This window comes from Lichenostomus cassidix, chromosome 4, assembly GCF_008360975.1.
Source record: "Lichenostomus cassidix isolate B80296 chromosome 4, HeHo_3.0, whole genome shotgun sequence".
In the NCBI taxonomy this organism is placed as follows: Eukaryota; Metazoa; Chordata; class Aves; order Passeriformes; family Meliphagidae; genus Lichenostomus; species Lichenostomus cassidix.
Window position 1 is genome coordinate 64,407,292 of NC_139484.1, and position 15,948 is coordinate 64,423,239.

Consider the following 15,948-nt stretch of genomic DNA (forward strand, 5'->3'; position numbering starts at 1 on the left):
ATTCTTCACCTCATTATACTCCTGGATATCATCCTTCAATTCCTCAAGCTCCTCCTTTTCTTTTGTTAGTGATTTTTTCTGTTCCTGCAGCTTGGTGCAAGCATCACTCAGCACATCAATCTCCTCCTTGGTGATTTCCTCACCCTGAAACAGAAAACATACTTGAATTAGTGAAAGGCACACTTGCAATTTCCCTCCAAGTTTTTCAGTCTTTTAACAGAAAAGAGAGACTTAAGAGTCTTTTTCCATGTTTGGAGTCAATACTATCACATACCCTTTTGAGGCTAATGCAAAGATTTTAAATGGTAAGGCAATTAGTTTGTTATGGTACATAATTTTTTGAAGTGCACCAGCAGTAAGTTCAGCTAATGTGATTGATTATGTGAGTTTTGACTATTCAAAGTTCTGTACCTAATCATCTAACTTTAGAATGTTTTACTTCATTCTTTCCTGGGTTAAGCAACTAAAGTAACTGAGAAAAAATTCACTATGTACAGAGAAAGACAAATTACACCAAAAGAAAATTGTAACATTTGGAAAGTTAAGCTGTAGCAAAGTTATTTTCAATAACCTTTGTGAGAATGGGGACGAACATCCACAGTTTGTGAAGCATACCTGTCTCTTGAAAAGCTGAGAATAAAATATGCACAGGTCCATCCCATCTACAGACAATGCAAATGCCCCCCAAAATAGGTATATTAATTTCAATAATGCACATAGATAAAGGAGATGCTTGGAGATGTTTTGTGCTGACTTCAGCTTCTGCATTGGTGAATTTTCAATCCACTAAGTAGCTGTTTTTAACTGACAGAATGTGGTGAGAGGGTTAGAAGTGGAGGACAGACTTATCATGGCTCTCATGTAGATGCTTTGAATCTTTACATTATAAGTATGAAAACATGCAGTTATCCCGATTACCTTAATGCCTTCCAACACTGGTGCTGTATCTATCAGTGCCTCTGAGTGTGCTGCTGCACCTGCCCGTGCCAGTTCTGGTTCAGTATCCATCACCACCTGGCTTTTTTTAGCTTGCAGAGCAGTTGCTTCAAGATCTGCTGCTGGTTCCACCACCTTCTAAATTTAAAACACCTCATTAGGTTTCATTTAAAAAAAAATAACATTATTTGTATTAGCATCAGTACAGAATTATTTGTCAAAATAGAAACAGTTGCCAAAATAGGCACACACATTTTTATGAGAACAGGTTAAAAAACTGCAACAGATTGAGTGGTTTCACATTAACATGCCTACTTGTATTTAATGAACTACTACTGTGAACTCCAGAGGCTTAATTCCCTAATAAAGCAGGCCAACAGCTTTTATAGTCAAATATCACACAATAACATTATCAGGTTAATGACAAAGAGAAAGAGCCAAAGATAAGAACATTTAAAGTATGGGATGCAGAAAATTGGAAAAAGAATCCAAACAAAACCACTACCTTTACTAGAGAAAAAGAAGTCTTCACTTACTACTCCAATTAAGAAGGAAATCAAAGATAACTGAGACTGAGCCAAACATTTCATAGTAAACTCTTGTGTTGCAGTCAGTTTTAATATTCTCTCACATCTTCCACATGTGGATTTAAAGTCCAGTTTCTTGCAGACAATACCCAGAGCAGAGGCAATAACTCATAACATGCTAGTTTTCACATCACTTGACTTTTACTTCTCAATAGTTGTGAGCAGAACTTACTGTGGCTGCAACTTCAAGGGTTTCTTTGGCTTTCTCTGCAGCTTCAGACAATCTTTCCATTTCCTTTTCTTCATTTTCTTTTCTGATGGCTTCCTCTTCCTGAAGTGTTGCTTCCAGCCGCACCTTGTTATCTACTTTTTCACCTTCAACTTCTGCCACTTTGACTTGAGCCTCTTTGGCCTGAAAATAACAAAAGCAGTCAAATAAAAGTGTGTATCTATACATATATATACATATATATGTCTGTATAATGTAAGTTTAGATCTCCTGAGTGAGATAGGTAGTACAGGTATGCTAATGAATAAAGTCAAAATCCCCAAATGTTACCCTAGTTTTGCATTTCTCATAAAAAGATGACTCTGTCTTGAGAAAGTTTCCTGCCAAAAGTTTTTGTTTCTGGGGGAAAGGTGAACTTTTCACCCTGAAATAATGCATGTTCTTCATTCTCTTTCTCTCAAGACTACCAACAATCTACTCTGATAATTTCTCTCTCTACATAACATCATGTATTTTCATGTATTAATGTCTTTATATGGCCCGAAGCATTCATTGTTTTTATACAAGTGAAAGTGTCTTCTAAATCTGCTTATGCTACTACTGTCTGCTGTCACATAATCCAATACTGCCTTGTATTTGCTTTATCCTCATACCTCTCCACACACAGCCCAACTTCTGTATTTGAAGGTGATTCAAATAAACTATGATTTAGTTTTTTAAGGAAAAGCAAGGAACTGAGAAGAACATCCACTGCTCTGGATGGGTTTTCAGTGATGACACTGGAAGTTAGCTACACACTATGTCCATCAATACTTACAACACTGTCTGGCAGTGTCTGAAGCGTTGTTTTGAGCTGATCAGCTGGAGAAAGGGTATCAGGAAGATACATGGCTCTGGATAAAATGAGCAATGAAGTAGGGATTTCCTGGTTCAGATGCAGATCTAACCACTGTAAATGCAATACAGAAAACAAATCTTCAACTTCAGGATATTTTTTTTTTAACCAACAAAATCAAGCATACACAAAAAAGTAACTCTTTTTTTTTTACCACTGCTTATCAGTCAATATCCTAGCACAGGAACTACAGACTATACCCACCTAGGAATTACAGCCATTGCAATGAAATACAGGAAGACGTGTTTTGCTTGAAGAAGTATTTAAAGAAGTATTGAATGAATATTTGAACAAGTGATTTGTTTCACATGCATCTTAAAAATTACAGAATGGTTTGGGTTGGGTTGAAGATCATCCACCTAGTTCCAACTCCCTGCCCTGGGTAGGGACACCTTCCACTACACTGTTACTCAGAGTTCCATTCAACTTGGCCTTCAACACATCCAGGGATGGGGAGTACACAACATCTCTGGGCAACCTGTGTCAGTGCCTCACCACTGTCACAGAAAAGAATTTCTTCCTTATATCTAATCTAAACCTGCCCTCCTTCAGCTTAAGGCCACTCCCCCTCGTCCTTTCACACATGTCCTTGTGAAAAGTCCCTCTCCAGCTTTCCTGTAAGCCCCCTTGAGGCACTGAAGGTGCTATAAGGTGTCCCTGGAGCTTTCTCTTCTGCAGACTGAGCAACCCAAATTCTCTCAGCCTGTCTTCATAACAGAGGTGCTCCAGCCCTGTGGTCAACTTTGTGGCCTTCTCTGGGTGTGTTCCAACAGACCTTCCTCTAAACCAGGCAGCACCGAGAGACAAAGAACTGATCTACTTGGGGAGAACTTCTTTACAGAGCAATACAATAATTAACAAGGCAAACTGTCAGAGTTGCAAACATATTTTGGATATGTTTAACCCTGAGTACCTATTTGCATCATCAAAACATCATGGTCCAGTCAAAAGGCAGCAACCCACAGCTACTACATACTTAGAAAGCACACGTGATAAAAGCTTATTAAGAAGAAAGACTGTTTTAACCAAGCCTTTAATGAGAACAGAATCAAAATGATTTCTCAGAATCTGAACAAAAATCACAGCTAACAACTGGAATTAGGTCTGTGTATTCAGTTTTGCAAAACCATACCTGTTTAAGCTGTTCCTTGAGACGCTCCTCTGTCACACCAAGAGCTCTCATCCCTCGGGCACGACAAGCTGCCTGCAGTTCTTTAACAGTCAGGGTATCAACTCCCTCTTCAGCAATCATCTGCACAATGGGAAGTTAATTTGACTGTGTAAGAGCTCAAAACAGAGGCACCAGCAGCACTGCACAGCCAGAAACCCACATGTTACAACAGCCACTAGAGGCTGCTGCGGTAACACAAAACAGCCTCTGCTGCTCCAACAGCTCCAGCATAGCCAGTCAGCCTCTAAGCTGGTATTTCTATCAGTTCCCTTATAAATTATAGTTTCATAGGAACGTTTTTCTTTGTGATATCCTTATTTTCATTGCAATTAGTGGTAGATTAAAAAAAGGTCAGCTTTTTCTTAATAAATAAAGATGCTTCTGATTATAAGCATTTTTGCTTAAAAAGCATTTTTGCTCTTCAAGCATTTCTGTTCAAAGTTAGCTCAAAAACAAGACAATTAGGACAAAAAGGAAAATACCTGTAAAAACAAACATATATACTCATTCCTGTTACGTGTTCAAATTATTAACCAGTGCCTATTCAGAATAACTCACCTTGTCATCTGCCTTTATGCTCCTCAACCTCATGGTCAGCTGGAAGCGGAGAAAGTTATTTGTCCCAATTGACTGAAGCTCCAACAGTTTACAAAGTGCCACCAGCTGAGGCCTGGTCAGATTGTCCAGCGTCAATTCATCCTCAAACAGTTTAGAGAACCTTAAGATCTCCTCATTACTGGGTCTTTCACCAGTTTCCCTGATCTGTGAGAAAAAAACAAACACACACAAAGCTTTTCAAAGCCAATGTTATGGTTAGGCTTATTTTGAATAAAAACATTCTCCTGTTTGTCAAGCACTTTGCAACAATTTTGGGATAAGAAATAGCACACAAGGAAGCAATGACAGAAGTTTTTTAAAAAACAAACAACTTACTTAGGCAAAAGAATTGATGGTGTTGACAGTTTCCAACAACATTGCATAATGTACTTAAGATAAAACTAACAAAACAAAAATTAGATGCATCTGTACACTAAGGAGCAGGTCTATCTGAGTTGCACTGCCATGAGATACCTTAAAAATATATGTATAAATTTGAATTAATAAATAGTTACTGCAGGAGTCACATGGGCAAGTATTTGTTCTGGTACCATACTTAGTAAACATAGAAGCACATTTCCCATAAAGATGGGAAGGTAAAGAAGTACATTCAATGAGAACCTACTTCTCTCCACGACCACATTTGTTACAATACTGTTTTGCTTTCAATTCCTAAATGTTCTGCAGCACCTTAGTGCAAATGGTTTTGTACGTGAAATTATTCCAAAGTATAAACCACTGTTTGGGGAAGGAATCTGCATCCTTCATGATGGAAGGTTCTATGTAACTGCTTCTACAAATGCAAAGTTAAGCTTTTCAGTGATGTGTTGCCAATGACTTCCCAGTCATTAAACCCAATTACTGGAAGCTGAAATAACAGTCCAAAGAAGTAGGAGAAAAATTCCCTAGTCTCAGCAGGTCACAGTAAAGCATTATCACCTGTATAGATGTTGATTTTTCTATTTTAAGTATGCCACCAAAAGCTTATTAGTGACATCAAAAGTGACATCACCACAGCAAAAATCTACAGAATTTAACAATTAAGTACTCCCAGTCACTTAGCAGCTTCAGTCTAAACAGGAAGAACATAGTTATCCAAAAAACCTTTTTCCCAATTGCTCTACTTTTTTTAACCCTGTAAAGAAAACATAAACTAGGTAACATCAAGAACTATTCAAAAACCTAACATAACCTACACTGCTTGATTTATCATTCTTACATATTTTACCTGAAAACTCAAATATTTCAGTGAACAGCTACTGAGCATACAAAAAGGGAAAAATGGGAAAACAAGATGGCCTTGAGCCCATTAGCCTCCAAGACACTTGTGTAGTGGAGAAACCATCTTGGAAAAAGAAAGGTCAAAAGCCCTGTTGTTCAACTTCGCCAGTGCCTTCACTACAGGACCCAAAAATGGCACTTTAAAAATACAGGAAGTATTTTCTCCCTGGTTTAAAGGTGAATTTTGACAGAGCCAAGACTGTTTCTTGGAAGTACATACTGAAGCTTTCTACTACATCACTAGATACAAAGCAACAGAGAGAAATTCTGGAATTCTGCAGCAGACATGTTAAGCCTGTAATCAATGGGTTTTGGAGCATCAAATACTTCACCACAGAAGCATCTGCAAAAGAATAGAAAAAAGGTGGGAAATATTTAAACTGCTTCTTGCTCTGACATTTATTATCCGGTACAGAGAAATGAGATCAATGAAGTCTGTCTCTGTGGCACAAATGAGAAATATAAAGCTGTAAGAGGCACACCCACACATATGAAATGCAGGGCTTGAAACTTCTTTTTTAGTCATCAGAGGAACTTGGGACTTCCTCCAGCAAATGCAGAGTGAAACATTTCTTTCCATGGAAATTAACGGCCAAATGTAAATTCTCAGTAGCAGTACTTTCAGAAGAAAATGAAACGTTCTGCACATGAAACATGGCAGTGGCAAGTTCCCAGAGCCTGCAGGGCCATAGCTTCAGCCACTAACTGCTGTAACTAACCACTTACAGCATTCTGCAGACTTAAAAGAACAGAAAACAGATGACTGCATAGAGGCTTCAAAGTACACAGACTTTGCAAGCAGATACTGACTGTCAAAATTTGCCACTATGATTATCTGAGGTGATCTATGTGGCACTATCAACATCATCTTGTTACCCCACACTTTAAAACTTTATTCTTAGCTCTGACATGCAGGAAAATCTTAAGCTATCTGACAGGGCTTGTAAAGTTCAGGTCTGAAATCCCCAGGCTTATGTGCCTTTTTCTGTGCAAATACACACTCTCCCCAAAGGAGGGGACCACTGCCTTACTTTCAGCAAAGCACCTGGTGATGTTGTTGGCTCCACCTCTTATTCAACCACCCCACAGTTGAAAGAAATCAGAGATAAATACAATCCTGAGAAGACCTAAAAAGATATATTTCATTTCTCCAGGGAGTACATTGCTCTCACCTAGTTTGGTGAAAGGAAGTGCTGTGAAACCTAAAGGCCATCAATGAATGACACTTAAATCTCTCTCTGTCAGCAACTGATCTTGAATAGAAAAATTTTGCACCAAGCAGAGCAACCACATTCTAGCTAAATCTCAGATTATAACACATACTAGTCAGAGACCAACAGGATCTCAACAGTAGAGCAACTGTGCATTTAAATCTGTTTTTATAAGCAGAATTAAATTTGACAAAAAAAGTTTACTTTCCCCCCACCATTAAGTTTCAATCAGTCAATCAGGAAAGAACTCCTCCCAGTTTTCATACCCCAAGTTAAAAAAAAAAAGAGGTCAAAACCTACATGAGTAACCACTGAGCACGCAATGTTTCATGTTAGAGTTAACTTACTAACAAGAAGCAAATGAGAAGAAACATACTACTTTCAGAACTAAGAGAGAAAAAGCACCAGCTAGAACACCGAAGTTAGTAACAGTAAAACTTCAGAACACTGAAGTATTACTTACAAAAAAGAAATTTATCCTAAAAAACTACATCCTGTTTCTTCAAGTCCAACAAAATAAACGTATCTGGTGATTACCATAGACCAAACAAAACACTAAAGTTTTTTTGTTGTTGTTTTTGGGTTTTTTTGTAGGAAAATACTTTTTTCAAGTTTTTTACCTTTTGAAAGAATGTTGAAAAATCTTTTGTAACATTTCCCTTGGCTGCTTTATTTTTTAAGGCCATCTCCTCAATGGTGTCTTGAAGGAATTTAGCCAATTCCAGCTTTACTCTCAATTCTTTCTTCAATCTTTCCTCCTGGTTAAAAAAAAATATTTAGTTTTAAAAGTTCCTTCCAGAAACATGTGCACTAAATACCACTTCTGCCCCCAGACAAGTTATGTGGAGTAATTCTGGACTTCTGCTATAATACACATATCCCAAGGGGGTATTCACTCTTCCCAAAGATCCCCAAATCACACTGAAAAAGCTGAAGAGCTCACTATGTGCTCTAAAAGTGAAAACTTGTGGGGCTTTTCAGTGGGTTTTTACAAAGCTCTAAGCAATTCTAAGTAAACCTAATTAAAAGAAATAAAGTTAAAACAAAGCACAAGAAGCTATTTAAACATTAAACTTACATATGAAAAACCTTGTATCAAGGTTTCAGACCACAAATTATACAATGTGTCTTTTAATACAACTAGACATGTAAAATCTCACAGCTTTCATTTCTGCTTTGTAGGAATCATAGAAAATGGAGATGAGGAGAGCAGAAAAGACCAGAGAGGCTTTCAGCCCTGATAGTTTGGCACTTGCACATATAAATACCAGGATGGCACTGGTTCATTACTATAGATTAAAAGCAAGATGTTCAAAATAAGATAAGGAAGAGCATTACCCTAACACTAACAAAAAAAAATCCAGTTTTTCAGACTTTTTGTAATTTCTTTACCAAGGAAATTTCTAATTTTTTTTTAATATCACTGGATTATAAATTCAGACCTGCTTACCTTTTTAGACTTTGTCTCAAATGTAGAGGGAAGCATATTAGGGAACAACTTAAGAGCTACTGGAAGCAAAAATTCCATAAATGGGACAACAAGAAAAACCAAGAAAGGGACCAGGCGAAAAAGATCAGCACATATTCGAAGAAACTGAAAGGGAAAAAAGAAAAAGTATTGATAAGCTACAATTTAAATACTTATTTTAAAAATACTTGGTATGATCATCCAATTATCACTTAGGCCCACATATATATATTTGCTATGATTAAAATTTTAAAATAACAGAGTAAAAGGATGTGACAAAGTCAGTTTTTAGTGTTTTTTCTTGAAGTTGCTCTATACTACAGAGTGCTGGAGTTTCACCAGTTTTCAACACTATAGAAAGTATTTCAAAAGCCTCACTGTGTCTCAATAGGATTATTGAACAAGTATCTCATTTAAACCTCTTAAAAGCACCTGAAAACAGGAGGTGGTCATTTGTTGTCATTAAAGCTGCTTAACTTCTTTTATGCATCTTTATTTGTGCTCCACCACTTCTTACATGCATGAGCTACTATGGACTAAGTAATCAAGAATAAAATGAAAGATCCCTCCCCCTCTGCCTTATAACAATTGTAATGTACATTTAAATCCAGGGTAATGAGCCCAGCTTGGTAGACTTTTTTTTTTAAACCACTGCTTTTCCAGAGCAGTAATCCTCTAAAGCAGGCAGCATTGGTTACTGAATCTTGAACTGCATGAAACAAATACTGTCCTTGTGATTTCTGTACATTCACAAATATATATGTATACATGTATGTTAGGCTGTACAGTCTACTATCAAATCTTTCAGTAATTGTTGAAATCTTAGTAACTCAGTTCATATTGGGGAGTGCAGATCTTGCTTGACTCTACCTCGTTTTACAAAGGAAAAAACTGGTTGTTGGGAATCCCATCAGTTCCTGAATCAGACATACACTCTGGTACTCTCCTGCCAGAGCACTGTCATTCCACATCAGGATTTAATAAACACATCTGTCAGTGGCAAAAACTGGCAACATAAATGCTGTTACAAAAGTAAACCCATGCTCCTCCCCCCCTCCAGCCCCTTCCCCCAGCTCATGGCAATCAAGGGGAACAGCAGCACAGCCAGCACAGATCTCGTGTCCTTAGGACTGATTTGCTAGAATACAAAACCTATAAAACTTCATTCAGAATTTCAGTAGCATAAAACCAGCCAAAATCTTAAACACTGCTATATGCAGAATGCACACGCTCTACAGATTCAAAGTTTGGCATTTTTCTTTGTATATAAAAAAATTCCCTTTCCCAGAAGGGATGCTTTGGTCCATTGTTTACAGGCTCAAGGATTTTTCCATTCATTCCAACAATAGAAGGCAAATGACTACCAGGGAGTTAAAGAAAAAAAGTAAGGAAGTTTGGAAGAAAATTTTAAAACTCAGAAGAAAAGTACATTTTCCCTAAAAAAAAAAAAAACTACCACAAAAATTTCTTGAGTACAGAGTTCCTATTTTTACTCAGTCTCTATTCTCAGTGCATGCAAGTATTTCTACAAAATCCATATCCAAGGAAGCAGTTTTACCACTGGATTAAGCAAGCCTAATGCTAACCTGAGACAAGGTATAAACAGCCATGAAGGTGCACCGGCAGTCACACCACTGATCCAGCTAAAACTGACCCATAAATACATACACAGACAAGGGAATAAGGATCAGTACAGGGCAAGTGGGGGTGGGGCAGGAAAACTTGATTTAAGCACCAAGCAGGACCAGCTTTTTTTTCACAGCAGCACTGTCCTGAATCAGCTTTCACATATCAGGGAACTGCACTCTCGGCTAACTCAAGGAAAACAGCTTTACGCAGGAACCTAATACAATGGTGTACGATTACACACACGTTATTTGGCAGCACAGCATGAGAACCTTGTGACTACTCTGTATCTGCTGCTACAGCTCCTGTATTCCATTTTTCCCTCCTCTGCAGGGAAGTTTATAAAGCTGGCAGCCTTGCCACAAACTCCATTGTGTTTGCCACCTCACTGCCACATCCTGAACCATCCCGCTGCAGAAGCCAGCACTAGAGCAGTTAGATTTAACAGTCAGTCTCATGTTTCACTTCTTCCTGCCTTTTCTCCTAAGTGTAGATATGTGACCCTGTTGAATCCAAATGCTGCCAGCAATTGTACAAGCAGAATTTTGGAACTGACTTTTAGTTTACATAAGCAATAGCTCCCTTTGCATTAGCCATGCTGCAATTGCTTGTTCATGTGGTTAGATTACTTGGATATCTTTCCATTATTGCCTCCAAAGAGGAAGGAAAGGGCAGGCAGAAATAACTCATTTGTCAGTCTGCAAGAAGATAAGATTTCTCTAGGACTGTCAGTTCACGTGCAGCTTAATACTTTTAAAGCAGTGTATACTCCAAATTTATTTTATATTTTCTAAGGTTCAGGAGCAACTCAGCAACACTCCTTTATATCAGTCAGTATACTACAATTTAAGGTTGAACTGATAAAAAAATGAACTGTGTTGAAACAAACTTGAAATAATGTTTAAAAAAACCCGTATGTAAAGGGTTTTGTTCGGCTGCAGGCTGGTTTTGCTTTTCACTGACCCCAGGTTCTGAGCCTACCATGCCCTCATTCCAGAGACAGGACGTCCTCTTCCTCCAAGTACAGAAAACACAAAACCTAGATGGAGAAACTAACAATTACTGTAGTTACTAAAATTATTTTCTCTACATCTCCTACGCTGGATTTGCATGCATATAGACACATACATCTGTTACCAGATTAAAGACAGGCTACACCAATGCAAACACTGATTTATATCTGCAAATAAATAAATGTCTGTTTCATTTAGAATAAGAATTAATACTGAAAGTGCACATCTGCACCAAAAAAAAAAACCAAATTCAGGAAGGCCAAATTCCAGATCACTACTTAAATATGAGGAAGATGGCTCTATCATCACTAGATGACAACCTAAAAGGTAATCAAATTAATAAATTCATCTATTGATGGAATATTACTGCTGTTTATATAATTTCTCAGAAGTATGGCTCAGTAAACATGAAAGAGGCAGGAAAACCAATGGTTCCAATCCTCCCCCTGGAGAATTTCCGATTCTGTTTTAAACCCTGAATTAATTTGTCTCGCTTGGCTTTCCAAGTTCCCCAAAGCTCTCAAGAATCCAGCACTAGCCAGAACTGCTACTTCAAGAAGTCCTGCAGTCCTCACCTTCCCCTATCCTCAGTTATTCTTTCTGGTACTACATAATCCCCTGTCAGGTCAGCACAGGCTGTTTTATTTATTGCTGAGCAACCTCTCAGCTGGATCAGCTGCCAGGCTTGTGTATCAGCACAAGAAAGATGGTAAAACTAAGGGAGCAGGAAGATGCTGAGACTATCTGGCAGTGCTGTCCTAGAAGAGACCACACATACCCACAGACAGAAACTGCTACACCTGCATGGAACAATTTTTGCTATTTGTCTAACCTTGTGAATTTAGGAAGAACTTTTCGTATTGCATTTAAGATGTGATGGGTTTTAATTACACATCAAATTGCTCAAATATGACATGATTTGATCAGGAAATCATTACAACAATGAGCAGATACTCATATTTTTGGTCATTTACTGGAAGCTTTGAGGGCAGAGATGTGAACCCAGCACACTGTGTGTGCAGGTGTTACAAACTGCAGAAAGCCACACTGTGCCCACAAACAGCACTGTGCACTCCTGCTCCAGAGCACATACACTTTCTGCTTTCCAGCATTTCTTCTAAAAAATCTTCTTTCCAGCAACAGCTGAAATGCATTTTTTATACAGGCAGGAAGACAGAGTTGAATTTTTGATCTCTATAAACTGCTTAAGTATCTTATCCTTAAAAACAGTAAAGTAAGAACTGTCGAATCAGCATGTTTGATATTTTGCTAATGAACTGAACTTGACTATCAATGCATACTTTAAAAGAAGAAATTAACTACACCAGCTTAATATTTCTGCAGTCTTGTCATATATGAGCTTAAATCTAATGTTTTTAAACATCCATATAAATTTTCATTTTAATTAAATACACCAATTTCATCCAAAACCTGAAATTACTATTGATATATATATATACATATATAAATATATATATATAATCCAAATTTGGAAGCGGTCACATTTGGCACTCCAGATTTCATCTCCCTTTTCTTGAAAATTATCAGTTGCATTTTTACACTTTCATAAAGGTAAGCTACATGCCATAAATAAAAGAAATGTACCTGGGCTAAAACTATTTCAGATATATTTATAAATAAGATAGTACATTATCAATCATGCATTTCAGCCTGCAGCTTTCATCCTGTTCGAAAGAACCCCATGAAGCAACAAACAGGAACAGAACTGGCACAGATACAACCTTTACTAGCAGTGTTTTCCCTCTGTTTCTCCAGCTGGAGTGAAAAAGCAGAGAAAGTGACCAGATACACAAATGTAACACATGGATGGGAACTTGAGAACAAACCACAATTTGCGCCCATGTGACAAAACAGGAGAATCCTCTGCTGTTCCAACTAGGAAATAACAAATTTATCTTCAATAATGGGGAACATGAGTAATATGTTTTGGAATAATACCCAAAAATTTTAGCGACCACATAGTGAGGAGGAGGGAAACCCACCTAGTAATTTTAGTTCTAGGACCAGAAGACAAGAGAAAGAACTAATTCAGTTCAAATAAAACAGAGCAATCACTGAGGATACTCAAAGGAAATTGGTCTTTACTCAGTACCTGTCTCCGTTCCCGACGAGACAAAGTGTTTCCATGCAGGATTCTCCAGAGCATCCTGGCAGCTATTTTTGTGTCAATCCACAGCAATCGAAACCCATGGTAATAGTGCTTCAGTTCATCCACAATCCTCTGCCCAAGAGATTTTTTCACAACTTCCACTTCTGTTGGACTATATACAGGACCTCCTTCTTCCAGCTTCTTGTTTTTGTCCTTTAAGGACTTCAGTGACTTTTCAACTATGGAGTCATCTCGAAGGGGACGTGAAGAATGCCACCACCTAACTGGAAGGTACTGGGGACCTAAAACACCCATGGTTGCTAGTGGCGTCCATGAGCCAGAAGAGCTCGTAAGAGTAAAGTATATTTGTTCAGATCCTTTAGTCCAACAACAGTAGTGAGCTTTTTTGGAGCAGGCGTAAACAGGAGGGACACTAGTGCAATATTTAAAGTGTACAGTCCTTCAAAAGAAAAAAGCATTCAAGAATTAGCAACAGATCATAAGCTTATATATATAGATATATTTGCATAGCTAAATAATTATGTATTTATAAAATGCATAATTTGAAAAATATCTACTGCATATTTAAGGAAAAAAATTTTTCACTCATAAAATCAATGTCTATACCTAAAAAGAACACTTGGCTTTACTTCATGACCAAATAAAAAAAAATTAACCTGAAGGGAATTTTCCATTATACAACTTCAAAAAGGTAGTTTATTTTAGTCCAATTAAATAAAGAGCAGCCACCAGATGTGCTTTCCATTTAGAAAGCTATATCTGAAAATTAATATGCAAATTCGTAAGTAACATAAAGTCCCTTCTATTACTTCTTCTGTTTGTGCAAAACACTTGAGACAAAAAAAACAGAAGTTATAGACTTGGCATAGGTGCTGAGTCAGAGAATTAGTACCAGAGGAATACAATTTCATTAGAGTTCCTCTCTTACTATCTCCTTGCATCCAGTTTTCCTTATTCAGCAGAAACTTTTGCAAAAACTTCCATCATGGTAGTGAGTTGGGGCAGAGAGAACCAACAATCTTCTACCTTGTTCAGAACTTTGTTCTTTAATTAAATGTAGATTGAAGTTAGCAGGGAAGCACTGCTCAAACACTCCTTATACACACAGAAGAACCACTCATTATATGCAAGTACACACTTTTATTAAAGGACAGGACAAAAATAAAATAGTAGATAAAATATTTCATATAAGTGAGTTCCATTAGTGTCCTCCAAACTGCAATACCAGCATTAAGACATCTACAGGACCAAAATGACTGGGGTGCTTTCTTCATGAAACCCTTGTACTACCAAAACAAAATAAAAATGTGTTTTTGTCTTCAGTCAATGAACACAAAATAGGTGCAAGCAAGTGGCTCTACAGGTTTGAGTAACATTTTAAGGTAAAAAGGTTTATCACACACTTAAAAGTGCTAGCCTCACTCACTCAGTTTTCAGCTGGAAACACTTTTTAAACTTAATTATTACATGCTCAAATGAGTTTTAATTTACTTTAATGGTTTTGTCTACTTAATGTTATTCAAACAGAGCTTTGTGGAAAGAAAAAAGACTACATTATTACTTTCAAAGACACATGATTTTCTAGTTTAAACTGAAGTTTTAGTGTCTGACCATTCAGTGATTAGACAACCGCTGGAACTGTTACACAAAACAGTCTCTTGGTTAGCTAAAAAACCACACATTTGCACAGATATTAACTAATAAAAATTACAACTCCTTTAAGAAAATAAAGTACATACTCAAAACCTGCTTAAAACACTTGCAGATATCAATCCACCCTGATTCTAAGGTATCTCCCAAAAGCAGAGCTCCAGGCCTAAAACCAAGTTCCACCTACATACATTGACACTCCTCTGCATGCAGAGAGGAAGAGAGCTCTGGCAGCAGAACTGGTTCTGAGTCTGCAGGGAATGAAATTTTTGCAAGAAATGTGCGTCCCTGAACACACTTTCACAAGCAGGATGTCAGACAATTTCTGTCCCAATCTGTCCTCAGTACTTATCACCAGGGTCCCCTGCATTCAGATCTGGGTCATGTGGAGTGCAGGCATTAGTTTGCTTTATTTTAAGCAGCAACATTACATTAATAGCAGCTTTACTTAGAAAAAAAAACAAATCCAAAAAACCCAAACCAAACCAACAAAAAAAAAAACACCACCCCAAACCTTCTCAATAGAATAAGAAGATTTTCTATCCCAATATTCTGCTGCTCATTTCACCACAGAATCATACAATGGCTTGAGTTGGAAAGGACCTTAAAAGACCATCCAGTTCCAACCTCCCTGCCTTGGGCAGGGACACCTTCCTCCATCCCAGGCTGCTCAGAGCCCCATACAACCTGATCTTGAACACTCCCAGGGATGGGGCATCCACAAAGTCTCTTGGCAACTTGTGTCAGTGCCTCACCACCACAGAGCAAAGAATCTCTTCCTTTTACCTAATCTAAACTTACTTTCTTTCATTTTAAAGCAATTCCCCCTTGTCCTGCCACCCTCTCCAGCTCCCTTGTAGCCCCTCTAGGTACTGGAAGTCTGCAAGGCTTCTCTGAAGCTTTCTCTTCTCCAGGCTGAACAATCACAACTTTCTCAGTCTGTCTTCATAGGAAAGGTGCTCCAGCCTAACAGGTTAAAAACTGTAATTTTCCAGCTTCCCAGGAGAGAGGTCTTATATGCTAACCTACTAAAAATAGATATTTGAAAATATTTAATGTATTTTAGAAAGTTAATTAATTCTACATCAAGTGATAAAGAACTAACAAGTTTAAAAGAGAACTGGTTTGTTTTGTATTAGAGGGTTGTAGAGACATCCTTATGTTAAATGAAAAATCAGGAAATCAAAGAACAGTCCCTGTATCCTGAGCAGAA

General features: G+C 37.7%; 1 protein-coding gene across 1 annotated transcript in view; it reads right to left on the reverse strand.

Moving 5' to 3' along the window:
- LETM1 (leucine zipper and EF-hand containing transmembrane protein 1) overlaps positions 1–15,948 on the reverse strand; it is a 29,002-nt gene that overhangs the window by 8,087 nt on the left and 4,967 nt on the right. The window contains exons 3-11 of the mRNA XM_085059618.1: positions 13,068–13,524; positions 8,298–8,441; positions 7,468–7,605; positions 4,317–4,520; positions 3,720–3,839; positions 2,510–2,641; positions 1,696–1,875; positions 919–1,074; positions 10–144 (exon numbers count right to left, since the gene is read on the reverse strand). Coding sequence (XP_084915744.1) covers positions 10–144; positions 919–1,074; positions 1,696–1,875; positions 2,510–2,641; positions 3,720–3,839; positions 4,317–4,520; positions 7,468–7,605; positions 8,298–8,441; positions 13,068–13,524 — 1,666 coding nt within the window. The remainder of the gene's footprint in view (positions 1–9; positions 145–918; positions 1,075–1,695; positions 1,876–2,509; positions 2,642–3,719; positions 3,840–4,316; positions 4,521–7,467; positions 7,606–8,297; positions 8,442–13,067; positions 13,525–15,948) is intronic.